General features: G+C 38.3%; 3 protein-coding genes and 1 long non-coding RNA gene across 6 annotated transcripts; 2 read left to right on the plus strand and 2 right to left on the minus strand.

Annotated features, from left to right (window-relative positions):
• Positions 1-1,098: 1,098 nt before the first annotated feature.
• LOC136237777 (uncharacterized) lies at positions 1,099-8,539 on the minus strand. The gene is made up of 13 exons (XM_066027990.1): positions 8,433-8,539; positions 7,520-7,758; positions 6,551-6,731; positions 6,397-6,490; positions 4,869-5,014; positions 4,632-4,821; positions 4,461-4,578; positions 4,315-4,406; positions 4,145-4,265; positions 3,896-4,027; positions 3,544-3,780; positions 3,319-3,489; positions 1,099-1,197 (listed from the first exon to the last, which is right to left on the minus strand). Exons 3-11 carry the CDS (start codon positions 6,667-6,669, stop codon positions 3,584-3,586), a joined length of 1,209 nt encoding a protein of 402 aa, XP_065884062.1. The 5' UTR covers positions 6,670-6,731; positions 7,520-7,758; positions 8,433-8,539; the 3' UTR covers positions 1,099-1,197; positions 3,319-3,489; positions 3,544-3,583.
• Positions 8,540-14,328: 5,789 nt separating this feature from the next.
• Positions 14,329-18,052, plus strand: LOC136238051 (uncharacterized). Of its 2 annotated transcripts, XM_066028375.1 has the most exons (8): positions 14,329-14,842; positions 14,893-14,940; positions 14,990-15,433; positions 15,479-15,610; positions 15,758-16,359; positions 16,410-16,512; positions 16,666-16,965; positions 17,012-18,052. In XM_066028375.1, exons 1-8 carry the CDS (start codon positions 14,441-14,443, stop codon positions 17,759-17,761), a joined length of 2,781 nt encoding a protein of 926 aa, XP_065884447.1. In that variant the 5' UTR covers positions 14,329-14,440; the 3' UTR covers positions 17,762-18,052. The 2 variants fall into 2 exon arrangements, with proteins under 2 accessions (XP_065884447.1, XP_065884448.1); XM_066028376.1 differs by lacking the exon at positions 14,893-14,940.
• LOC136238052 (uncharacterized) lies at positions 17,916-19,582 on the minus strand. Its single transcript, XM_066028377.1, has 3 exons — positions 19,281-19,582; positions 18,953-19,229; positions 17,916-18,759 (listed from the first exon to the last, which is right to left on the minus strand). The coding sequence occupies exons 1-3, from the start codon at positions 19,495-19,497 to the stop codon at positions 17,937-17,939; spliced, it is 1,317 nt and encodes a 438-aa protein (XP_065884449.1). The 5' UTR covers positions 19,498-19,582; the 3' UTR covers positions 17,916-17,936.
• A 122-nt stretch (positions 19,583-19,704) lies between these two features.
• LOC136238054 (uncharacterized) lies at positions 19,705-26,399 on the plus strand. 2 transcript variants are annotated; one of them, XR_010692738.1, is made up of 6 exons: positions 19,705-19,873; positions 21,725-21,767; positions 25,072-25,175; positions 25,224-25,612; positions 25,677-26,077; positions 26,372-26,399. It is a non-coding gene; the product is annotated as an uncharacterized lncRNA (long non-coding RNA). The 2 variants fall into 2 exon arrangements; XR_010692739.1 differs by lacking the exon at positions 26,372-26,399 and having other exon boundaries at positions 24,552-25,175; positions 25,677-25,786.
• The last annotated feature ends 111 nt before the right edge of the window (positions 26,400-26,510 follow it).

The following is a 26,510-nucleotide window of genomic DNA, read 5'->3' on the forward strand; positions in this document are numbered from 1 at the left end:
GGGATCCTCTTCATATAGGCCCCAACCCCCCCTTCCCCATAAGACACACCCATCTACTTAGCCAAGGGACACTATTTACAAGCCTTTTATTTAGGCTAGGTGGACCTCATGGAGGATGAATGAGCCACAGATAATAGCAGAGACCTCAGCTTCTCCTTGACCACACAGTCAGGGACAGTATTGTTTTACCATGTAATATTATTCATACACCTAATGTACTACAAATGTTCAACTGTCTTTTACTTTTCACATCTTTTTGTCATTTTCCTATATACTTTTACTCTGTACTGCAGTTCTCATTAATATTATGTACTACAGGTTGATATACATAGTCCAGACAGATGTATAGGTGCAATTATGAAGACAAAAATTACGTGTAAATACAGGAATGAATAAAAAATATCAGCTGACAATGATTATGTAAGTGAACAGTATAGTTGCAGTGTGATAAGGTGCAAAATGCTGTATACATCCATCAGTCAATATCACTTTCACTACTTTCATCAGGTTCAGTAATATGGCACTCGTCTACAACATTGAACACCTCTAGAGTTCTAAATTCTTCTGCCATAGTACACAGCTTGTGTACTATCTTGGCTTTACTTTTCAGTAGTGTTGCCAATTTTCCCTCTAAAAACATGCGCTCCATTGAATAAGAAGCATACTTGTAATTGCAAGGTAGATTTATCTGTACAATTAAGCATTTCAATATGTGTGATATGAACTCTACAAAATTAATATCTGACCTGATCAGTTGCAGAGTCTCTTATCATCAGCTGCATCTTGTCCTCAACATCTCTTATAGATTCTGTTGTAATTGTAACTTATGTGCATGTTGAACATACATACATAAATGCAATGTAACACATTGTCTGTTGGTTGTTTATAGCATACCAAATCCATTGTATAAACAATATTGTTTATGTCCTATAATAAATTTTGTGTAAAATAGCCTTGTCTTTTACCCAAGTTTTAAACACTTAGTGTACTTGAAAACTACTTTCTTGGATAAAAGTAAATTAAAGCAAATAATCATATAGCTAACCTGAATTGCAGGCAATATCACTTTGTCATAATAATGAAGGCAATCCTTCATTTCTTGTATGAGTAGAATTCTTTCTTCTTTATGACGCTTAAAATTGTTGAATTATTCCACAGCTTCTATTTGCTGTTGTAGTTCAATACTCCGCCTTTTGCCTGTAATTATGATGTAAGCATATTAAATAACATTTAACCATTATATTGTGCGTTAGTATATGTAGGTAAATTTTTCAGTACAGTGAAACCCCCATAATGTGACGTTCATTGGGATAAGAATATTGTATTGGATTAGCAAGGATGTTGGATTATTGTATTACATGCAAAAAGTCTTTTTGGTATGCAAAACAATGTCAGATTATAGAGGTATTCTGGATTACAGAAGTGTTGAGGCTTCAGTGTATCAGGATGACTAAACAATGAAACCTCCCTAATCCGACACCAGAGTACCTCTATAATTAGACATTGTTTTGTATACCAAAAAGACGTTTTCTATGTAATACTATGTACCTCAATAATTCGACATCCTTGCTAATCCAACACAATTTTCTTATCCCAATGAACGTCAGATTATACAGTCCAGCGCCTAAGCCAAATATTCATTCACTATTTGATAAAAGCACCAATTTTTTACAGGGTATATGGAGCGTACACTAAGTGTTTTAAGAAGGGGAGGCATGTAAAAAGTCCTCAGGAACACCCCTTTTTCACCCTGACAAGAAAACTATTTGTTACTATTAAAAATCAATCATGTTTCTATCAAGCTAACTGCTGGGCCTAGTATCATAGTAGTACAAAGCATACAGCTGGAGCATAATAGCCTATTAGTAATCTATAAAAATACAAATAGTTTTCTCGCCTAGGCAGTAAACAAAATCACTAAAATTTCCATTTGCAGGGATTCTGTTAAAGTTTTGGACCATCAATGCTGACAATTGTGTATTACTATGTACAAGGATCATCCTGATGTGTATTGTTTCTTTATTAAAGGGGTATAACAAAAGTTATTTAATGCTAAGTTTTAATAGGTCACAGGTGGATATCTCAACAGAAAACCATGAACTACAGCAGTTCAGTTATCAAGCACAGAGCTTGAACAAAAGGTCCATTAGCCTTATACTGGGCACCATATGAAAGATAATTAAATTTCTAGTTTAATGAAGGCAGTTGCAAGTTGTTTCAACATCTTGTTTTCAAGTTACAGCACTTTCAATTCAGTGTAATATAGCATAAGCAAGAAAAACACACAGGTGAGTATTAAGGTATTTCTTAGTGCTGTGATAATGCTCAAAATAAGCATAAAGGAGCTGGGTTCCAATGAAGTGAGATTTTGAGCACTAAGAAGTAGATTATGACACATCCTTGTGCTTTTCTTGCTTATGCTATATTACTCTGAATTGAAAGCGCTGTAACTTGAAAACAAGATGTTGAAACAACTTGCAACTGCCTTCATTAAACTAGAAATTTAATTACCTTTCATATATATGGTGCCCAGTATAAGGACAAGGGACCTTTTGTTCAAGCTCTGTGCTTGATAACTGAACTGCTGTAGTTCATGGTTTTCTGTTGAGATATCCACCTGTGATCTATTAAAACTTAACAATAAATAACTTTTGTTATACCCCTTTAATAAAGAAACGATACACATCAGGATGATCCTTGTACATAGTACTACACGATTGTCAGCATTGATGGTCCAAAACTTTAACAGAATCCCTGCAAATGGAAATTTTAGTGATTTTGTTTACTGCCTAGGTAAGAAAACTATTTGTATTTTATAGATTACTAATAGGCTATTATGTTCCAGCTGTATGCTTTGTACTACTATGATACTAGGCCCAGCAGTTAACTTGATAGAAACATGATTGACTTTTAATAGTAACAAATAGTTTTCTTGTCAGGGTGCAAAAAGGGGTGTTCCTGAGGACTATTTACGTGCCTCCCCTTCTTAAAACACTTAGTGCACGCTCCATATACTCTGTAAAAAAAATGGTGCTTTTATCAAAAAGTGAACGATTATGTCAATTTTAAGGGCTTATGTACTGCACTAATAGAGGTTTCACTGTATATACTATAGCATGTTCATGGATTTATAAGCAAACACGCATGCTTGACACACGGCAAGTCGGTACATTCTATCAAAAATTTTATGTTATTATTTTAGTTAAATACCCTTTGTTTACTAACAATTTAGTATATGCAAATATGTTAGATGACAATGTGTCAGGTGCACATCACTATTATAATAAAGCTAGGTAATTTACTTTCTACTAGTTTTACCTGTAAGCAGTGACCATGGAAAATCTCCATCTAAGATACTCTCCACTGATGTTGTGTGGTATTCATCTACTGCAGCACCACAAAGTTGATTGTATTTATCTACACAGGTTGCCAGCCTATTCTTCTCTGTTGCTACACTGTGCCTCAGGTGTGCTCTTTGCTTACTAGATGCTACAATAATTTACACTAGCATAATCACATATGCATTATTCCAAGTTTATGCACTTGCTAAATTTTGTACATTGACTTGTTTCTTTTTTATACTTTAAAATAGCATTTCCATATCAGCTTGGAAGTGCTCTAAGCAGGTCTTAATTGCCAATTGTTTCCCTTCTTGCAAACACTGCTCTCTTGAAGCATCATCTACGATCAATAATAACTCTTCCAGTTCCCGAAGTCTTACAGTGTTAGTCTGTGATCTTGAAACCACAGATGTTGCTTCCTTATAGAGCTGAGCAGATTCTAGAGAATTGAATGTATATGTATTGTACAAAAGTAGGTGTTGACGTTTTTAAAGTCTTTTCTGACATATGCTTGTATCGTCACAAATTCTATTACATACACACATCATGCATACCTAGTATTATACTATCAACAATATCACTGCTAGCACTAAATTCTGTGAGAGAGGTAGCTATACCCATATGCTTCCAGAGTTTGAAGTACTGCTCTCGGTTATCTCTCTCTGAAAATTCCTTGTTCAGTTCACCTGAAACACATAGGGATCAGATCATTAGCATGTTTGTGTGAATAGACCACAAAATAGTGTCTACTATACAATTCACAAAATATTATATACACACACACACATGTACACAGTATATACCTCTTGCTACTGCTTGTATATTAGCTTTGTATAAATGTAGGCTGTATTCAGTTGTGTTGATGCTTGAGGTCACCCGCAGTGTATTAAGTTCTCCCTCCAGGGTTAATAACTTCTTATCTGTCTACAAAAAAGTATATAAAATATTTTGGTGTACTTAAAGAGGATTACACCTTTCTCAGTCTCTGGATTAATGTTTGAGGAAGAGAATCAATTTTTCGTTGATTCCAAAACCTCACAGCTTCAGTGAGAAAGTCTTCTCTGCCTGTAGTGCAGGTATAGTGAAAGTGAATAGACAAATTGCTTTTCAAGTACATACGATAAGCTAAGATGTATTTAGTTGACGGACTCCACCTTGAAACGTAGCTGAAAAACAGCTCCATATCCTCCCCAGATCCTGCGCCAGCTCCATCTTGCCACCGAGCACCCCATAGCACCTTTACAGCATAATTAAACATATTATTCTGTGTGCTATACCTCTAATTATTACCTGACAATGCCAAGTGTGAGCTTTTGCATGCATTACAGGGAGGCAAGGAATCATTTCGTTTCCACTACTGTTGCCTGAATAGTGGACACTGCTGGTCCATGGCCAATATTTGCATATCACATCATGAATTAGATAACTCAGATTCCGATGAGTGAGATAATTCATGTGCAGAAAATGAGTATAGCCATATCTTTATCAAATAAAGATTACAATTAAGTTAATAACACACATACGTACATTTCACCACGAAACATGTTGACTGCTTTTTGGGCAATTATGTGACGACAGCCAGCCACAACAACTCCAGTCTCATCCAAACCCCTCATTGTCTTTGAAGTAGATTTGGCTGCCTTCCATCTACTCATACCGCACATACCTGGTTGCTACAAAAATAGCAAATGTAGATCAAAATACTGAATTAATTTGTGTGTGTATGTGTGTGTGTGTATGTGTGTGTGTGGTGTGTGTGTGTGTGTGTGTGTTTGTGTGTGTGTGTTTGTGTGTGTGTGTGTGAGAGAGAGAGAGAGAGAGAGAGAGAGAGAGAGGAAGATCATAGCATTAATTAGGGCACTACCTTCACAGACTGGTGCTTACTAATGCCTAGTTGCTCTGGTATTTTAATTCTATCCAGCTAAGCATGGAATTAACTAAGAAAGCAAATGGAAACTACTGTATGTCACATGATAATAGCTCCTGATAATATAAATTGAAACTTTGGATGCCCAAATCTTCCAACTGTGAAACATCTTCCTGTGTTGTGCTAATCATCAAGTTCCTAATTTGCCTTAGTGCCTGAACAGTACGTACGTGTTTCAGAATTGTGTGTAGGTGTCAGGTGCATACAACAACTAATAGCTTTTAGCTATTGATAAGGGGCCATGTAGCTGTACTCTGATTGCATGATTTCCTACAGGTTGCTATGATTGATTTAAAACAGATATCCACTTCTTCTTCTTAAGCATTTAAATTTATTTAGTGACATCTCCACTAAGGAAAGTCTTAATACAAACAATTAATACCTTGGTGTGGTTTCCATGCGTGAAGAAAATGACCGTGTACTTTAGGCACATGACTTTTTCGTGATGTGAAATGATAGCCATACCCTAGTGACTGCATACATTCAGGCCAACAAGCTGCAGTCAGGCAGGCAGGTGGGTGGGGTAGCAGATTCATGTGAAAGCAGGCCAAAAATTGGGTTATGATGATTTGGTTTAAAATTCACTATTCAACCTTCTGTAAGTCAACACAGGATTTGTTGCTATATACACTGTACATTAACACCTTTTGTAAAGATCCTTTCTGTCATGTGCAATACAGGTGTATTCACAATGACAGCATTTTGGTTACTCCTTCAACTTTGAGGAAAGCCTAAAGCAGTACTACTGTGCCATCTAATAGATATGTTAAATTGTTATTATCATCATAGCATATATAGGGTTTGTGCTGTACAACATCCATCAAGTGTAATAGTGACACATTATGTATTTATGTGTGAAACATAGTTAAGTGTGTAAACACCAAAGTGATTGACATACTCCATTGTAAACCTTTACATGCTTTCTTGTACCTTTCAATTATATATGTAAAAACGATTACTAAACTCTATCCACTATAGGGACCCGCAAGAAGGCTACTGAAAGTCTGTGTAGCAGGGAGCCAATAACAAGTTACTATTTATGTAGAATAGTTATTCACTGCAATGGATACATTTAATTGCCAAGCTAATTGATCTAAAGGAAAGTAAAACACATTGTTGTTTACTTACAGTGTCATCATGGTAATTCACTAATTCCAAATGATGATCAACCTCTTCATTATTAACAAAAAATGTTCCTTTGTAGTAGGAGTCTCGGATACCTCTATGAGTTCATTTAGGCTGCACATACCATCACCCATTTATATGTAGATAAACAGTATACCTGGGAACTTTGTCAAATCTATACAACTTCTTGTTGCCATCTACATGTGCTAAATGCTGCTTTCTGTGACAAGCAGGACATTCAAATGGTGAGGTGTGCTGCAGCTGCTGAATCTCCATCCGGCAGTATCTGAACTCTTCACAAAGCCTTTCATAAAGGTTTCTTGATTAATGGGTGAAGTCTTTAATGTTGAAATAAATTATTGTAAATATCATGTACTAAATTATAGAGTATACAAAGAGTAGTATATATAGGAAGGTAACTTTTCTTTATACAAAAAATAATTATACATAGATTGGCAAGGAATTACTGTAAATTAGATTTTTCAACTTAAGCATGCACATGTAGCTATATAATTTCATGTTGCATATACATGCACATTTTACAGAAATAACATTAAACACACATTCACACACACACACGCACACACGCACACACACACATACACACTTCTTGACTGCCTGTCCCAGGATTCTCTTTATCCTGGCCTCATCCCAACCATGAGACGCATTCCGCTTACTAACCTATTTACAAGGCTAGGCGGACCTCATGGAGGACGGATGGGCCACAGACAATAGCAGGGACCTGAGCTTCTCCTTGATCCTTATCAATGCTCCAGTGTATGCAATGCATGAAGTGTATATGCATGGCCTTGTTGTTTGGGTTCCAAAGCTAATTCTAGAGTACCATGGTCTTCACCACACAGTTAGGGACAGGGCTGCTGCCATTAGCTACATCACAGAGGACCAATTCTCTGTGGTGTATATGCACATTCACACACACGCGATGCGTGCGCATGCATACACACACACACACACACACACACACACACACTGCATGCACACGCACACACAAACACACAGTATTATGGAGAGATATATAATAAATGATTTGTGTGTGTGGGAGAGAGCTATGAAAAACACAAAGAACATGCAATTGATAAATTATTGTGCAGTTAACAACACGCACCCTTCCATTAAGAGCTGACACCTCTTCTAGAGTGTGAAGGAATCCACTCACAGAAGTACCAGGAAGTACTTTATGAAGAAGATCAAACAAATCAAACGCCTTCTTAGAAAATAAGTATTGATGTCTTCTGGCTACATTCCCAGGCCAAAAGCCAGAATCTATGATGGCGGGTAACATATCCTCTAGCACAAATGAACAATGTTCACATGCCAGAGTACAGACATCCAAGTCAAATCTTCCTGTTAAGTAAATAGTAAATAAGACTATACAATAAATCAACTTTTACATTGTAGTACTCAGTAAAGTTAATAGTTGACTACAGTAAAGTTAATAGTTGACTACAGTAAAGTTAATAGTTGTATGTTACTAGTGAATACAATATAGTCACTGTTTTACTATTTGAATAGAGCAATATTATATATTGGTGATATATTCACAATTATGTTCAGTCCTAATTTAATGCATACGGTATACATGTGTTATATAGTTGATACACAGATTGTTAAATTTAAGAACAAAAAGGGGTCTGACAGCACAAAGAATCCTTGAGAATCCTATGCAGGATTCAGATTTTCAAATCAAATTTTGTACAAGATACCAGATTCTGACTAGCTTTTAATTATCACTATTTTGGATTTCAAAACTGCATGAGTTCAGATACATTTAGAATACTTTTAATTAACTAACTTTGATGAAACAGGAGTATGCAATAATATAGCTACAGAAAAATAATAATTAAAATATTCACTCGGCAATTTTTTCCTTCTATGCATAGAATTCCATGGAATTCTAAATGTGTTACACTTGGTGTCAAATTCCTAGGAGAATAATGAAGAAATTATATAACTTTTAGATGTTTAAGCCCTCGTTGCATAAAACTAAAAAAAGAATTCATCCATACCACACACATCACCTTCTGGTGTTATCACAATGCACCTATCTTGATTAATAGGAATTCTTTTGTAGGTTCCTACACTTTCACAACTGGGGCACCTCCATGGCTGCTTTAATGGCCAGAATCTACCTGTCATACAGATATAGAAACATCTAATGAGGGTGATAGCCAAAGACCCATGCATAATTGCTTGTGTGTCAAAACATTATTCACAAGTTTAAATACTTACTTATGGTGATAAACTCTAGATTTTCTTCACAAATACTAGTTGTTGGTGGTACTGGTACAAAGTGCGATCCACACCAGATTTCTCTGTCATGTAGTGGATGACTGCTATGAATGACATCATCACAGGCTGCACACAACAGCACGGCAGAACCACAATTGGAACAGCATATAAAAGCCCTTTTCCCACACAAAGAACAGTCCTACATCATTGAAACACTTAATATACATGCATGCACATTATGCATGCTTCTCATTACGTTTTGTTCTGGCAGAGTCTCATTTCTCACCACATGCTCGAATATGGCTCTGCGATTGACTTCCCATGCTTCCTCTCTTCTTTCTATGCGTTGACGCCAGGCAGATCCACTTGCATTTTGCTTGGCTTGGTATTCTTTTAGATTGTGCTCAATTTCAATGCATTAATGCATCAAGTTCACCTGTATTAATAAAAAAAACATGTCTGCATTGCAAGGGACTATTGTAGTTCACATTTAGGATCACTCTCTGATTCAATATTGTCACCATACTCCTGGTCCAATTCATCTGTCACTGCACTTGACCATGTCATATCTACTGAATCATTAGATATAGGTACCTCATCTGCAAAAAACAAATCTATTTATATTATTGTAAATTGTGAACTTGTATGCTTCTGCCCAAAATTTATGATAATTAATCACAAACTTACTTCTTATGTAAAAGTTGGGATTATTAATTTGTGAAAGGCTGTGCTATTTTCCCTTTGTTAAATGCACTAACAGTATCAAGATAACAGGCATCTACATTACGGTGTATATAGTACACACATATACCTTACTAGAGGAGATGGAGAATGCATTGATACATGAAATTTACAATGTTAATTGACCACATGAATTTTGTTTAGCAAATGTAAAACTAGACAAATGCAAATGTATCTCAGCCAGCTTTATTTACAAATCACTGCATGTTGTCTTGATTGATCATGCAAGTTCTTGATAAAGGTCTGCCAGTAATGTACGTAGCTCTTTACATAGGCATATCATGATGCATTGTATGCCTGTTACCTGTATTTGAATCAAGATCAACATTCATTCTTGAGGCTGAGCTGTGACGATCTCTATGATGAGGCCTTGTTGCTGATGAATTCACTTTCCTGTGGCCTTCATAATTGTATTGCCGTCCACTAATCTGTTTTAATTAACTTTTTAAGACACTTTGCCTTGCATGAATTGGAAGCAAGAGATTCTACAGCACTTTCCAGTTCATTCAGTACAAGTTCCTTTGTGGGCTTCTTTCCTGTACCCTTGCTAACTAATATTCCTTCAATCTCTTTTGCAACTGATTCGCAAGTTTGCTAAATAAATATGATGATCACAAAAATGTTTTTATTTAAAAATGATACTTGAGCAATGAAATCTAGTTAATGGTACACTCATTGACAAGCACTCATGCAACATAATAATATACGTGTTTTGTACGAGCAATTACATAGCAGTGGAGCTCATCTTAGAAACCATCTGTATTAAAAGCCACCTCCAACTATTAATTCCACATCATAAACTGATCTACCAGCAGACTGCCAATTGACATCAAGAAATGTATAGCTTCCATTAAACTAAGTCCCTAACAAAGTCCTCTAAAGAATAGATCCTAGCTAGTGTTTCAGTCCAGTAGTCCATAGAGTCCAGTGAATATCAACACCATTTCACAAGAGGCGTTGCCATAGTTAAAATGAAGCAAGACTTGGACAACATGCAAGGATGGTCAAGATTCTGCGGGCTTCTCAACTTGATTTCAACCTTGAGAAATGTAAAGTTATGCACATTGGTAAAACTTTAAGTACAATTTACACAATGGGAACTTCTACTACCCCAAGGTCCCTAGCTACTGCAATTGAATTAAGTTGACTTTGAAAAAGACTTGGGTGTTTGGACTACATTATCCTTGCTTGCATACATTGTGATAAAGCTGCTGCTTGTGTGACACAAATTCTGGAAATTCTCAAAAGGACATTTGTAAAGATCTCTCTAAAGAACTATTTATTTTTTGTACAAGACTTATGTAAGACCTCACCTAGAGTATTGTGTGCAACTTTGGTGTCCATGCTTAGCTAAGGACATTGATACCCTGGAGAGAGTACAAAGATGGTAAACTAACCTAGCAGCTGTTTTAGCTGATCTGCTATATGAGTTTTTAGACTGAAGGAACTTAAAAATTTATTCGTTTTATATTGCCGAAGACAATGTGGCAACCTCAAAGAGACATATGAACTCCTAAAAGGTTATCATGATATTGACTGGTCAAATATATGCTTTACCCCATCTCCCACAAAAGGGGTCACCATCTGAAACTCTACAAACAGCAGTGCAGATTACAATTGAAAGCCAGCTTTTTTACACAGAGAAATCAGTGGAACTATTTACCAACTGAAGTGGTTTCAGCACCCACCATATCAGACTTTAAAAAGAGATTAGATGACTTGTGGCTGGCCACACATATATGGACAAGGACAAAGTCCTAGTGCCTAAACTTCTATTTAGAAAAAGAAAACAGAAATGGTTGAAGGTTTCATAAGGTTTGCTAGAGTACAACTTGGTGGTCTCAGCTTCTAAGGACCACATGTAACAATGAACCTGTCGTATAGTTAAATACCAATCATAGCCTGTACATAATAATGATAATTGTTTGTTCTGACCACCTGTATTAGGACCCACCTCTTTAAAATAAACATGCAGAGTACTATAATTTGACCACCTCATTACATGAATATGGACTGATCTTTTACACATGTTATGGTTGGTTTTGTTGAGTTTTGCTGGCTATAAAGCTTTTAGGGAACTTGCAGCCTGCTATATAAATCTGAGCAGTAAAATAAGCTGCTGTATGCTGGAGTTCACTGCTTACTCTATAGTACTTATACACTCCTCACCCAGTAATGCTGCAGAAGTACAACAATATAATTAACTAGCATGAAACAGCAATGCAAATCTAATAAATGTAGTATATTCTTAATATATAGGCCAACTAATTAAGGCCATACCTATTTGAAAAGTTGTTGCTCGGATCAATTTTGCAACAAAATGGGTTGGTTGACAGGCAAAAAACTTCTTTATAATTTTGGGTTACAAGCTACATCTATTACAAAAATAATAGATTAGTAAGTCAGATTGAAGAAACATTTATACTGTACTGTATGCAGACCTGTCAAATCCCTAGTCACATAACTATCATAAATGATTGTAAACATAGCTAGTAGTTACATATATAGCTCGATGAGCTATACATGGCACTGACGTATTGTAGATTTTCTTAGTCAGGGGTGAGGAATGCTGGTATTAAGTGATCTACTCCTTTACTTTTGAGATAAAAATTGTACCATCTGACTGTTCTGTTAGAGTATCTAAATCTTTTCGCAGTGATTACAAATATAATTTCTTTTCTTCAAAATTGGGTCAGCTGGGTACGAGCAACAATAGGCAAGTATGGCTTAACACATATGTACAATTAAGTAGCTAGCTATGGCTGGCAGAAAGAACTGATCAGTCGTATACTGATTATGATTTTGTATGATAGCACTAAAATTACCAAGATAAAAATATAGGATGGATAGCTCATATCTGACTTAGGCTGTATGGTACAGTATATCATTGACAACTTTTAAGACTGCACACACACACACACACACACACACACACACACATACACACACGCACACACACACACATGCACGCATCATAGTATATGTAGCTAACTATATAGCCTTGTACACATGCAACTATAGACAATGACAATACCCCACTTGATGACAAGTTGAACGTTAAATTATTGCTATCAGACATTTTCCCATTAAAATGCTGTTTACCGCAACCTGGAATGCTAGAGTGACTGAGAAAACTACTACAGTTAGCAGAAGGTTATTTGTGGCAAACAATGCCTAGATTTGAAATTCATAATTCAGATTTGAAATTCATAATTCAGATTTGAATTCATAGTTCACATGAGTAGCCTGCTAATCAGTAGCTATATGCTGAACATGACCATGCAGTATACAATAAGTAAAAACTGTAATGTCTTCACAGAATTTCAAGTTTATATTGATTTAATGGACAGGCAGACAATGTCTGTGATGCAGACAATGACAATACATGTTACATCTACAATGATGTAGATATTCAGGGGCGGATCCAGAGTTTCGAAAGAGGGGGGGCACCTTTCTGAAAAACAGTTGAAGACCAAAAAAACTTGCTGAAAACCAGTTGAAGACCAAAAAAAAAAAAAAAAAAAAAGGTCACAACAATAATAGCTAGTTATCCTTACCTACTATATCACGTCTGTTATGTAAAATAAAATCCTATTTGTAGCTTCATAGGTAAGCTACACTGCCTCATGAACATTGTGACTGCTTTATTAGAGTAATTGACTGCTCTATTAGAGTATATTGATCTTGTATGCAATTTCTTGAAGGGGGGGGGGGGGGGCATTTGCCCCAAATGCCCCATCCTGGATCCGCCACTGATATTTGCTATAATATAATTGTCAATTGTCAGTAGAGTTGGGTAGATAGATAGCACATACCTCATGAAACAGAAATAATTGAAGAGAATAGCACTGGAAATTGTATTTAAGGTCTCCACAATGCCATAAAGCCAGATTAATGAAACATGTGTCATACCTCTGGATCCTCTGAGCTTACCCGGCCTCGCTACAGACAATATATTGTACTATCTAGAGCATGGTCTTGAGTTAAATACATCATGAAGTGGATACATTCATGTTTAAGTTAGCTATATTGTTTTTTTTAGTATGCATTAATATTTTACTTCACAGAAAGAATATTTTGAAATTAATTGTGTCACTGCATGGCATTATAAGCCCCCAGGACAGAGTACAAACCTCATTATGGCAAACCAGGCTTGCTCTTTCCCAAGGTGTAGCCAGCGCCCACACAAAAACCCAACAAGGTGTACGAGTCCCAATATTTAAGTATTTCAAACTGTATTATTTCAATAAATATTTCATGTATTTATAATTGGATTTCTCAGATAGGTGTACGAGAGTCCCAAGACGTTAGCTACCCCTTGCTCTTTCCAATGCAATGTGTGCGGACCAATGCACAGAAATCTGTTGCTATCTGGATCTGGTCAGGGCTGCTGTTATCCATACCTTATTTCAGTTGGAGTATAGCTATAGCCTGTAGACTGAGTAACCCAACTAGGATATAAATTGACAGATTTCTCATAGTATCCCAGGAATCACGAAGTATCTGTCAAATACCCTGTGTAATTTTGATCCATATGGTAGCTATAGCTGCTGAACCCGTTGCTTTTGTATAAAACTAGCTAACTATGAGCTTGTGTGCAGCACTATATCAATACAAGACTGAAGGAGAGAACGCTAGACCATAACTTTCAGATGCACAATACAATCTAGATACTGAATTTCTCGTGGTAAGACCGTACAGGCTCTCTCTAGGCCATGACTTTGATGGACAATAAAATCTAGGTAGTAGCTGTATTGAATGTTCTCGTGGTGAGACTGTACCCTCTCTAGGCACACAATGACGATCCTGGTAGCACCCGACAGGGGCGGGCGCTACCAGAGCCTTCAATACATATATATAGTCTCGCGTGGCCAGACCGCTGTTCCGCGCAGGGGCTTATCGATTGTAGATTATAAGCGCCCGCGCCGAATAGGGTCTGGTACACTTCCAATAGGCCACTTGTGTTCGCACTTTATTTAACAGTAATATGGCGTTGACCAACTCGTGCTGGTCTTAGATCATATGCGCCTGTATTTGAGTGATGGACTCGAGGTAGATGGAGTCTTGTGCTCTGTGTTTACAGCCTCAGTGTGACACTGACGGTTCTCGAAGATACCGCAAGTTGTTATATGGAAAGGCAAACAGTTGTTCAAATGAGCTGGCGATTTTGAATCGACTTATTTTTGCCACATGGCCAGGATTGTCAGTGAATTCTTTTGAGAAGCTAACTGAAGAAAAGGCATACTTCTGTGCACATTGTCAGAGAAACTTGATAAACTACAACAAAGCTGTTGTGAAAGTTAACCAGCTATCCTCTGACATTCTTTCTAATTTAAGTGCACCACCACAGACAGAGTTGTCTTGTTCCAGGCCACACACAGGAGAGAAGCGATCTGCTGAGACTGCCCAACTAGGGGAACCTGATCAAGAAAGAGAAGCTGATGAAAATGAAGCCATAGTAAGCAATTTTTATGTACCAGTATGCTCCTATACTAAATTGTCAAATAGAACACCACATCAACAGTATCCACAGGACCCAATACTCCAGAAGTAACTGTGAGTAGCTATGCATGTTTAAAAATCTATCGAAATCATTATTTTGTAGGTGAAGATTAAAGGCAGAGATGGCCGCGTAAGGAACCACCGTATTACACCAAAGCGTAAACCAATTGTAACATCCCTAAGCAGAAAGTCGTACAATGCTACATCAGAGAAAGTTGTTGAGTCAGAGGACCTACATGACTGCACAATAAAAGCAATGGCCAATAAAGCTCGTGAAGAGATGAAGGTATTGAATTCTCCAACACATAAATCAATGTTAAGGGAGTCTCTAAAACAACTTGAAAAGTTTAGTTGGGAATTATTGGGCTTAGAATTGAAGGAGGCTGTTCCTACACTTTGGATGTTCCTACATGATCTACTGCCTAATGCTAAGGAGAAGTTTATCTGTTTCATAGTTTCGATGGTATTGAAGATGCAATGCAAGCAACTTTGCCAAGTTCAAAAGGCTGTGTCAATGATGTTATATGCAAATGGAGTACACAAGCAGGTATTAATGTTGTCTGTTTAATGACTCTTCTACTATTTGTAACAGGTTTTTCGATGCTTACAACCATTTATGATCACCGTATCAGTGACAGCAACTGCTAACACTGTTAGAAAACTGTCTGATAATCATGATGCAGATGTGATATCTTGGGTGAACAAGCTATTGATGACTATTAAGGTTAGACATGTTCATAATCTCAAACTTTTTAAACACACCTTATCGTCTTAACATCTTTAACAGGCTGTAGGACCAGGTGACTTTTAGCACTATAATAAAATAAATAAAAAATAATGGTTATTAGCATTGAAATTAAAATACTTTTAGGTATCCGATGACCAGCCACGGGCCAATAGTGACCCATTACTTTGTTTGGATATGGCAAATGATGGAAACGACAGCGACGAAGATGATGATAGCAGCTGCTGCAGTGACTCTTCATTTGGAGATTTTTTATCTGATGATGACTTTGATCTCAACGATGATGATGAATTTGATCTGGATGATGACGATGACTTTGACCTGAATGATTTGCAAGATGTGAATACTGAGAGTGCTATAAATGAGAGTTGCCATCCAAGACATGATAACGGTGTCACGGCAGCAGAAGTGCACCAAAGTCCTATGTTGATCCAGTCACCAGTTAGCCCTGATGAGATCAGCTTAACTGTTTCTGCCAACCAGCCAGTGAATGGATATGTCATAGTAGGGGACAACATAGATAAGAATGTACGGCCTTCGTTCCAACGTCATGACCGTACTACACGGTCATTGCATTATTTTCATTCATATGCTGTGCAGAATAGAGTCAACACTGCTGAAATATCAGATGATTGTCCTTCTTCTATTGACATATATCCTGATAATTTTTTGCCTAGCTCGGATGATGTGGAGAAGTTACTCAGTGAATTTGAAACCCTAGTAGCAAGGTGTGTATTCTGCTGCTTAGCGTCTCTTTGTAATACATTGATTATTGTAGGATTTTGGTGCAAAGCATGGAGCAATTCAAGGATCAGCAAAGTTTGGTGACATGGCATATCCCCAGTGCATTTTCTAAGGAAATGGCTTGCAAGTCTGAAGTGGTATGTATATTCATATATAACTGATTCTATAAAATTTGTACAGTAGATAGCTATGTGTCATGGATTTGTTGTATTAGATATATAATATACTGTAGGCGACGTAATCTAAATTTTCTGATACTTGTGATATATGTAATATCTATCTGCATCTAGGTACCACTTGGTGTGATTCTGAAGAATGAAGCTCTGCTGAAGGAAATGACTGAGGTGTTAGATGATTTGAGTAACTATGTTCCAGTGCATGTTGCAACCAAGACAGTGTCTGTAGAGGGAAAAGATTATACAGTTGATGACTCAAGATTAATCAAGATCTTGCTTTTTGGTGATCAGTTAACTGCTGCTCGTGCTAGAGGTGCCATTACATTACGGGATGATGACACATCAGCTTTACATCGATTGGAGGGTTTTGTTCCTGCTGTTGCTGACTGGCATGCTAGAATGTGTCTATTACAGGTAACAGGTGTATTATTTGAGTACAAGTGTTACTAATATACTACAGGCAATGTGGAAGCGACTATACACCAAGAAGTCAAGTAAAGATAAAGGCACGCTGTATCAACTTAGGAACTTAATCAACCGTACTGCCGTTAAGAGTGATCCTTCTAAGTGCATGAAGGCAACAGAAGATTTTTTGATGGTTGTGTTGCACAGGTACATTGTTGCTGGTGCCACAAAGCTTATGAAAGATGAGCCATCCAGAGTTTTTACTTGCAATGATGTTGCCAAATGCGTAGTTCGAAATTGGATCAAGATGAATTTATTCTCAAGCAACTCAAAAACACCACCCAAAGGAACTGACTACAGTTATGCACTGGATGTCATGAGTTTAGGCTTGCTGTGGCATGGCTTCCATGATGCTGTACAAGAGGGTGATGGCGATCGCATTATTAGATATTGGCGGTTTCTGATGCCTGTATTTAAACATACTGGCCGCCGAAATTATGCTTTGGAAGCATTCAAATTATTATCTCAGACTATGGTGATGTCACCTAGACAGGTTACTGAGCTAAAGTGGGGGAGAACTATCAATACTGTTGGAAGAATTGGACACAATATAGCTTGCAATCTACATATGGAACATTTAAATGGGCGTGTGAAGTCTATGATGGAGAACCTGGGTTCAAATTTGAAGCCCCAGTGCATACAAACTGTAGGACGTACACTGGGCATTATCAATAAGCTGTGTGGTCGTTTTGAAGATGAGGCTGATGCTAGTAAGAATAAGGACTATCACATTTCCTGCATTTAAAAAAGATTTGGCTATGATAGTATCTCAATTGGTGTCAGATGATGTGTTCAGTGAAAGTAGTCAACAGAATCTCCAATCGTACAAGAGGAGTCCTTTATTCCAAACATTTGATTGGAAAGCAGTGACTGAGTGGCTTAAAGAGAAAATTATAAACTTAGATCTTTAAAATTGTATTTTAATTATTGTTTTTACACTTAGCACAAACACACAATCGAGCACACAAATCACAACATCTACATGCAACAATATCGTGTTTGTCAACATCACTGAAAAGAAAATCTTTGAACAAGAGCGTTCTTCTACAGTGAGATTGATTCTCTCCATAAATCTTAACGGGCTTTGAAATGTGTGTCATGGCTCCTTTCCCATAGTATAAAATGGATTTTGCCTCACTACTATCTCGTCCAGCTCTACCAGATTCTTGAACCAATTCTTCCAAGGAATTGGATGCACCCCAGTTGATGATTCGAGTTATATCTCGACAATCCACCCCCAAGCTAAAAGCAGTAGTGGCAATGATCAACCTTAAGTTGGTCTTTTCTTTACAGAATTCTTGTAGGGTCTTCTCCCGTATCACTGTTCTAAATGCCGATGTAAAAAGACTGAGCATTCGAAAAGGAAATAAACTGGGAGCTGTTGGTGGTATAGCAATGTTCTGTTTTAGTAGCCTCTTGATTCTTACATGGAAATCACCACACTGCGGCAAACTTTGACAAAACAAAACTGTTTTAGGCATGTCAGCCTTCATGCTTATAAGCTCCTGAGCTAGTATTGAACAAAGATCAGCCATTTTAGGCATAGGGACAACAAAGTACTTGATGTTTGGCCTCTCAGGAGGAAGTCCGACCATTGTAACATTAGTCATTGACAAACGTTCAAAGATACTCTTCACTGTTTCATGTGTAGCAGTGGCTGTGAGAGCAAGAATGTTTACTTCCTTATTAATCAAGCTCCGGATTGTCCCTATCTCAGCAAACGTCCTCCGAAACTTGTCACCCCTATATTTTGGAAAACAAATGTGTAGTTAAAATTAATCACGTCTACCTAAAAGTGTAGGTGGTACACTAAAGAGGTCTGACACCCCTTTCACCCTTGTAATTACTGCTATAGCAAATTATAAATCAAAAACATGTGGTGGAACTGTATCAGATATCTCGGAAGTTGCCACACCCCGGCTACGAGCTGGCTTACCATATCTTCACACAGTGAGCCTCATCTACAACAAATCCTACTAAGTTTTGGGAGTACACAGAAGTCAACAACATTTTCCTGATCTTTGCATTGCCCAGTAAACTTTCTGGACTGATATACACAAGTTGTACTTTGCCTTTCAATACATCATCTATGTTTTCGAGTTTTTCTCCAACATACTCCACTGATAGGCCTTTCTGAGATAAAATTCTTTTTTGATCCATCATCAGGGCTGTCAAAGGGCTTACAACTAAAACAATGCTTTCCTTTTGGCACCCTGTAAGTAAAATAAAACCACTGAACCAAATTACTTACTGATTAGTCTTACCTCTCAGTTTATCAAAAATCAGCGGAAGAACTGCATATATGAGAGACTTCCCATAACCAGTCGGCAAAACAACCAACGTGTCATTTCCAGACAAGAAGCTTTGTATCGCATCGCGCTGCTTGGGTTTGATGGTGTCTAAACCTAGATCTTGAATGGAATCTTCAATTGCTGCATCTATAATAGACGAACTTCCACAGACATGGGCAGTCCTTTCCATTTCTAAGTCTTAAATAAAATCTATCCGGCGCCTATAGGTGGATGGAAATAATTTACACCCAACATTTTGCTGGGTCGCGAACACAACTGGCCCTACGGTGGCCCTGGAGGTCGCGCTATGCGCTATGTGACAACTCCTATGTGACTAGCGCTATGTGACAACTCCTATGTGACTAGCGCTATGTGACAACTGCTATGTGCCATGCGCTATGTGTCCTTTAAGCGCCCCAAGATCGCCTGCTTCGTTTAGGACAGGAATAACCCTTTAATTCTCGCTTTAATCGACTGATGAGCGAAGTCATCAGTGCTACTGGGCATTCTTTTGGACTTGACGGTCTCTAGTAAGATGATAACGACGAAAAACATCAATCATTAAGGTATGAACAATTCACTCTTGGTGGTTTAACACTGTAGTCATAGACATACAAACCTTAGGTATCTAAATTTATGGTAACAAAGTTTGTCATTTAATCTTATTACGTGCATGAGTGACAAGGATGATGCCAAGTGTAGTTTTGTCCAGCTTCTGCACTAGCATTTGCATAATGCACCTATCAATGTTAGGCCCCTACCCCCCAGTACGGGCCATGTGGGGATTTGACACCCTGCAAGAGCAATAACCCCACTACTGGGGCCTAAGTGTTTGTCTAATCCCCTACCTACCACCTATATTCCCCGAGGTATTCCCCCACTCCATGATCAACGCCGCTTCGCTGGCTACGGGTCAACGTCACGTCATTTAACTAAATATAGTTACACAATTCGATTGTTATAAAAATACTTGTGTCAAAAGCCCCACTACTGGAGGTAACTTTGTAGGTGAACCCCCGTATAATCCCCCTATGGATCCCGTACTGGGGGTTACAATTGATAGGCGCATAACAAAGAGTCAAATTTAGTGTAATTATATATTTTAAACCTTTGTTAATGTTCCACTATGAAGAATTTGGTGTTGGAAGAGGAATCCCATTATATCATAGAAACAGAGGGGTCCTATAGTATTCTGTGATTAAAGATTATGGGCCATTAGTGGTCACTTACTAATGCCACCCAGAGTGGGCAAAATCCATCCCATCACGGTCTGATCTATTCTGCGAAGTGGACTGATAGACTACAGAGGAGGATTAACAACAAATTGCTAAAATCTATATCTGAGATTGGCACTGGGGTGTTGATAGTGCCACCCTTGTTCTCGGCTTCACTGCAGATCCGGGTGATATTGCTGTCATACTGGGATATGCTGTAACAGTTCTGAGGATATTAAGTGCAGTCAGTGCATACAATAGAAATCCTTTAGTCATTGGAAATGATATACCATGCAATAGTTTAATAAACAAGTGGACATTTCCATGAGATCTTACAATAGGGTTATCAGATTATGGAGATGCTGTTGGGCATATTGTGTTTGACAATTCTAAAAAGGAACGCATTGTGTTTAAATACATCACCGTCGCCTCTATTCTACAAGTACCATACGCAAGGAAATTTTGATGTAAGAAAAATTTGACGAATTCATACTTCATCAGATTTAACAAATTAAATGTTGACAAAAGTCCAGAAATTGTAGATATAACTTGTTCTGTTTAAGGTGCTTTAGAGCATTTAACGAGTATAAATTTGACAAATTGGTTGATTCGTCAAATTTGTCAAATTTTTCTTACGTCAAAATTTCCTTGCGTGTGGTACACAACATACACAAGTATACATAGGAATTAAGCCTGCATGACAGCTACATATTAGGGCTGGAACCAATGTACAAATAGACCCTCTGAAGCTTCTTTCAGAAATATTACCAAAGCTTTGAAGCTTTGTTACTAATGTTGTGTCTATAATTATTGAACATACTTGATGGTTATTAGGGTGTACACTGTAGTAAAGGTTCCTACACTTTGTTATAACTCAAGTACAACCATTGTTTGAACTACAACTACACCAAAAATGTACTGCCAGAAGGAGTATCAATACTTGTACAACTGGCTTAACATGTTAGTATCCATGGTAATGAAGCTTTGGTGGGGTATAGCGGCATCCGAATGTAGTGAGACCGAACGAACCTTCAAAGCTTCAAACTATTTGTCTCACCCTATTACATATATTACAGTATACAAATTGTAGCATGCCATGTGGTTGCCATGGCATTCAAAATAATATGTAAATGCTCCATGCACACTGTACAAAGGGTGGAAAGGGTATTCTTGTTTATCATAGTTGTTGTCCGTATCTTACAGGTAGCATGTCACTGTTAAGAAAAGGCTCCCAGCACAGTATAAGGTTAGCTATATTTGTAACCATTTGTATATTATTAAAAAAAGATATGTGACCGGATCAGTGAAAACCCGACATAATGTCGCAAGCCTAGTTTCTCAGTATAGGCTATTGATTGCATTGCGTAAAATGTTTGCATAAATGACAAAAAATCGTAAATTTTTAAAACACTTTGTCTTTTATGAAGAACTGGTGCAATGATAAAAACATGGGTACCATCTTATTCACCTACTCAAGAGAAGTTCGAAAATCATTGTTTCATAGTGGATACATGAGTTATAGCGAACACGATGATGCAAGTTGCAACTCTGTACTGCATTGCATTTGCAAGTTACAGACTTACAGTTGTTTTTCTAAGCACCTGTAGTTTATTTTCCCAATACTTGCTGTACAAATTGATCTTTCCGTTGCTGCTAATTTGTAGCACTGTAACTCCAAAAGTTGCTGGTATACAAGGCTGAAACTTGGCTAGAGCATGCACTCTGGTAAGTAGATTATAAATATTCAATAATAAAGAATTTGAGAAATGTGCCATTATGTCAGGTTTTCGCAGATTCGGTCACATATATTGTTTAACCAGGCTTGTGCCTTGCACCTGGTTACTGCAATTTATATTGAAAAAAAAGTGTGTGTGTGTGTGTGTGTGTGTATGTGTGTGTGTGTGTGTGTGAGAGAGAGAGAGAGAGGCAGCATAGCCAGGTGGTTAGGGCATCGGCCTGGTAATTGAAAGGTCCCAGGTTTGATTCCTGGTTGAGCCACTTTGGTGTTGTTGTTGTTTCCTTGAGCAAGAAACTTTACTCACATTGCTCCAGTCTACCCAGTTGTTTAAGTGGGGACCTGGTGGCCTGGTGTAAACTGGGGGAGCAAATGCCCGACTATCCTTGTCTCGCTTAGTGGTGTTGGGGTCGTTGTGGAACTTTAGGTTCCGCGACCTCTCTCCAAGAGACCTAAACAGTCCTCCTGCGGGTTGCTATCCCTGCCCCAGGAGGATTTTCCTGCATAAGGCTCAAGTGCCTGAGTGGTGCACAGGCATCCCAGTGCTGGTTCACTGGGTGGCAATAGCTATGTTTCGCATGGCTGCCGGAGCTTTGTGTGTGTGTGCGTGGGTGTGTGGACGCCCTGGTAATCGAAAAATTCCAGGTTTGATTCCCAGCTGGGCCACTTTGGTGTTTTTGTTTCCTTGGGCAAGAAATTTTACTCACATTACTTCAGTCTACCCAACTGTTAAAGTGGGGACCTGGTGGCCTGGTGCCAACTGGGGAAGCAGCCCACCCAGCTGTAACATCAATGGGTACCTGGTGTAAACTGGGGAAGCAAATGCTCAACTGTCCATGTCTCATATAGCAGTTGAAGGTACAGGTGGGATTTTGCGTGCCCACATCTTCAACTGTGAGACATGGTACAGCCTCCTGTGGGTTACTATTCCTGCCCCAGGAGGGCATGCCTGCGCTGACTCATAGCACCTGAGTAGCGCACAGGTGCCCTAGTGCTGGCCACTGGACAGCGTGGCAGCTGAAGGCTTTGGCTTTTGTGTGTGTGTGCGTGTGCGTGTGTGTGTGTGTGTGGAGGCAGCATAGCCAAGTGGTTAGTGCATTGGCCTGGTGACCGAAAAGTCCCAGGTTTGATTCCCAGTTACGCCACTTTGGTATTGTTGTTGTTGTTTCCTTTAGCAAGAAACTTTACTCACATTGCTACAGTTTACCCAGCTGTTAAATGGGGACCTGGTGGCCTGATATCTATTGGGGAAGCAGCCCACTCAGCTATAACATCAATGGGTACCTGGGGAAGTAAATTCCCAACTGTCCTTAGTGGTGTTGGAGTCGTTGTGGAAGTTAAGGTCCTGCAACCTCTCTCCTTGAGACCTGCTGTGGGATACTAGTCCTGCCCTAGGAGGATTTGTCTGCACTAGACTCAAGTGCCTGAGTGATGCACAGGCATCCCAGTGCTGCTTCACTGGGCAGCAATAGCTGTGGTTTACACAGCTACTGTAGCCTTTACTTTTGCTGTGCTTTTTGTGTGTGTGTATATGTTTGATTCTCAGTTACATTGGTGTTGTTATTGTTTCCTTGAGCATGAAACTGTACTCACATTGCTCCAGTCCACTCAGCTGTTAAATGGGGACCTGGTGGCTTGGTGTCAACTGGGGAAGCAGCCTAGCATCAATAGGTACCTGGGGAAGCAAATTCCAACTGTTGGGATTTCAGGTGCCCAGACCTTCATCTGTAAGACATGGTACAGCCTCCTGCAGGTTACTAGTCCTACCCCAGGAGGATTTGACTCAAAGCACCTGTGTAACACACAGGTGTCCCAGTGCCAGTAAACTGGGTAGCAATGGCTGTGTTTTGCTGTAAGCTTCAGATCTTAACTAAGGCCTGCACTTAAACAATTATATTTCGTGAGATTCGCTGCATAAAATTGTATTGCTTTGTTTTTTTTTACTTTTTCAACAGAAGTGAACTACAGCTGCCGGTCGCTTTGCTTTGCCTTTTGCTTGTGTATAGTGTATGCATTGAATAATCAATAGCTGGGGTATAATGAGATGGGAGTTTTGGTTTCTCAATTATTATTAATAGACAACTTCCTATTGGCTACCAAGCCTTGATTTTATAGTGCACAGGTATCACTGGAGATGACTGAAGAACTTGAAATTTTATGTATAAAAGTTACATTATTAAATTGGGGTTAGGGTTCCCTCCCCAGATATTCAAAATCAGTGAAATATTTTCCCCTAGGCTATACAGTAATGAATGTGTAACTCAGTAATCAGATCGTCTCATTATATTATTACAGTGACCATGTCAAGTACAGTGAAACATCTATTTAATGGATACTTTGGGACCAACCAATTTTGGAAAAATATTACTGTTACAAAGAGGTTGTCGTCTTTCAGAGTTGGTGAAGGTCTATAGGGACTTCAGAAACTGTCCTTTATAAGGAGGTTGGGTGTACAGTGTCATTTACAGGGAGAGTTCTTTAACAGGGGTTCCACTGTACGTCCCAAACACATGCAGCTAAGGTGAAACAGTGACCATTTCAAGTAGGTCACAAACATAACCAAGGTATACTTTGTGATCTCATTAATAAGATTGTAGTGATGTCAAGCAGGTCCCGAACATAGCTAAGGTGTACTTCACAACCTCATTAATAAGACCACCTCATTATAGTGACCATGTCAAGTAGGTCCCAAACACAACTAATGCATACTTTATGACCTCATTAATAAGACCACCTTGTTATAGTGATCAGTTACTTATGTACATTATCTTGTCGTGATATGGGATCATTGTGAAGTCATGTGATATTTCCACAGGTATTGTTTGAAGTTTACAGACACTTTAGGGATGTGGACGTTGATCTGACTGGCTACTGCTGTTGCTATGTCACAAATCCCTTGCAGAATCTTATTCACTACAGGTGTGTCCCAGTTGTGATCTTAATCACATAACCTCATGTGATCCTTAGAACACATTGTTGAAATCTCTGTTGTCCACATGAAGGATTATCAATACCATTATGATCCTACCTACCTGTAGTAGCTTGATGTTGCTGTTGCTACAGTTGCCATAGTCACTTCTCCACTGGTTAAGAAAATTATACTTCCATGGCAACCAGGTGGAGCAAATCAGCATCGTGTGTTTTTGTAGTTAGAATAAAAAGTTTGTCTGTTGTAGGACAGCACTTTACAGGTTGCTGCCTGACTAGTATCATTGTAGATGCACTGCTAGGAAACCTGTCCGGCTGCTTATTTGTTCTGCGATCATGTAATCCAACCCCTCCAGCACTGTCAAGAACAGGATACTCATCAGTTTTATGTTGCCGTGGTAGACAACATGTGTGTTCTTCCATGGAATGTGAGTTCTAATCGACTGTTTCAGATATTAACATTATGATTTGACATATATATACTTGGCACAGGTAATGGTTGTTTCCACAAAGACGGAAGAATACTAACAGATAATATAATAGTATTGTTGAACAATTTTTTAATTATTGTACATAGCTAGAGTCAATCCAATCAAAAATCACTACGGGTGCTGGGGGAACTCCCTTGATCATTACTGTTGGGACAAGAAAAATTAATGATCATTATGTGTCCATATATTATATACATATATTCTAATGGTTCTTGAGTGTCACACAATTTAAAGTGGAAAAAAACACGTGAGACAATAAAGTTTGATGCTTGAAATCTTGTGTTTTTCTTGCAGTGCAAGAAACTCTAAACCAGACTTCCATCTAACTCACATGAGCTACCCATCTCTTGCAGGTTGCCGACATAAGGAGAAACATTATCATGTATTACTAATACCTTGAGGGTATGTACTGACAATAAAGATAAGTGACACACCCACCAACCACTAATCAAAGATGCTGTTGTCCCCTGATGAAAGGGCAAGGGAGGCAGTTCTGTTGAAGAAAAGGTGGTCATTGATACAAAAAGGGTAGAATCGAAGTATGACAAAAAAAATCCGTAACAACTGCATCTTTGTTAACAATTACCCAGGTCAAAAATTCTGTCTTTCAGTTGTGTCCCATGAGTATATATACCTGAAGTCCGTATAGACAAACCTGTTGGTACTTCATTACTTATGAATTTTTAATTACTTTAGCATCACCTGATCCATCCTCTGCTACCAGTGGTCTATCAGATCAGTCGAAGTGACTAGATCATATTTGTTTAAGGTTTAAGCATATTCCCTCCTAACTCAACAGATGAATATCAAGAATTTTATATTAATACCTTCAAGG

This window comes from Dysidea avara, chromosome 11 (assembly GCF_963678975.1).
Source record: "Dysidea avara chromosome 11, odDysAvar1.4, whole genome shotgun sequence".
In the NCBI taxonomy this organism is placed as follows: Eukaryota; Metazoa; Porifera; class Demospongiae; order Dictyoceratida; family Dysideidae; genus Dysidea; species Dysidea avara.

Excerpts from the sequence above, each read along its gene's own strand:
- LOC136238051 (XM_066028375.1), top strand. The coding sequence starts at position 14,441 with ATGGAGTCTTGTGCTCTGTGTTTACAGCCTCAGTGTGACACTGACGGT. Across the intron at positions 15,611-15,757 it reads AGCTATTGATGACTATTAAG|GTATCCGATGACCAGCCACG; the intron begins GTTAGACATGTT and ends AAATACTTTTAG. Across the intron at positions 16,966-17,011 it reads CTAGAATGTGTCTATTACAG|GCAATGTGGAAGCGACTATA; the intron begins GTAACAGGTGTA and ends AATATACTACAG.
- LOC136237777 (XM_066027990.1), bottom strand. The coding sequence starts at position 6,669 with ATGGAGATTCAGCAGCTGCAGCACACCTCACCATTTGAATGTCCTGCT. Across the intron at positions 4,579-4,631 it reads CTCACACTTGGCATTGTCAG|GTGCTATGGGGTGCTCGGTG; the intron begins GTAATAATTAGA and ends TATGCTGTAAAG. Across the intron at positions 4,266-4,314 it reads TAATCCAGAGACTGAGAAAG|ACAGATAAGAAGTTATTAAC; the intron begins GTGTAATCCTCT and ends ACTTTTTTGTAG.
- LOC136238052 (XM_066028377.1), bottom strand. The coding sequence starts at position 19,497 with ATGGAAAGGACTGCCCATGTCTGTGGAAGTTCGTCTATTATAGATGCA. Across the intron at positions 19,230-19,280 it reads GATTTTTGATAAACTGAGAG|GGTGCCAAAAGGAAAGCATT; the intron begins GTAAGACTAATC and ends TTTTACTTACAG. Across the intron at positions 18,760-18,952 it reads GCTCACTGTGTGAAGATATG|GGGTGACAAGTTTCGGAGGA; the intron begins GTAAGCCAGCTC and ends TCCAAAATATAG.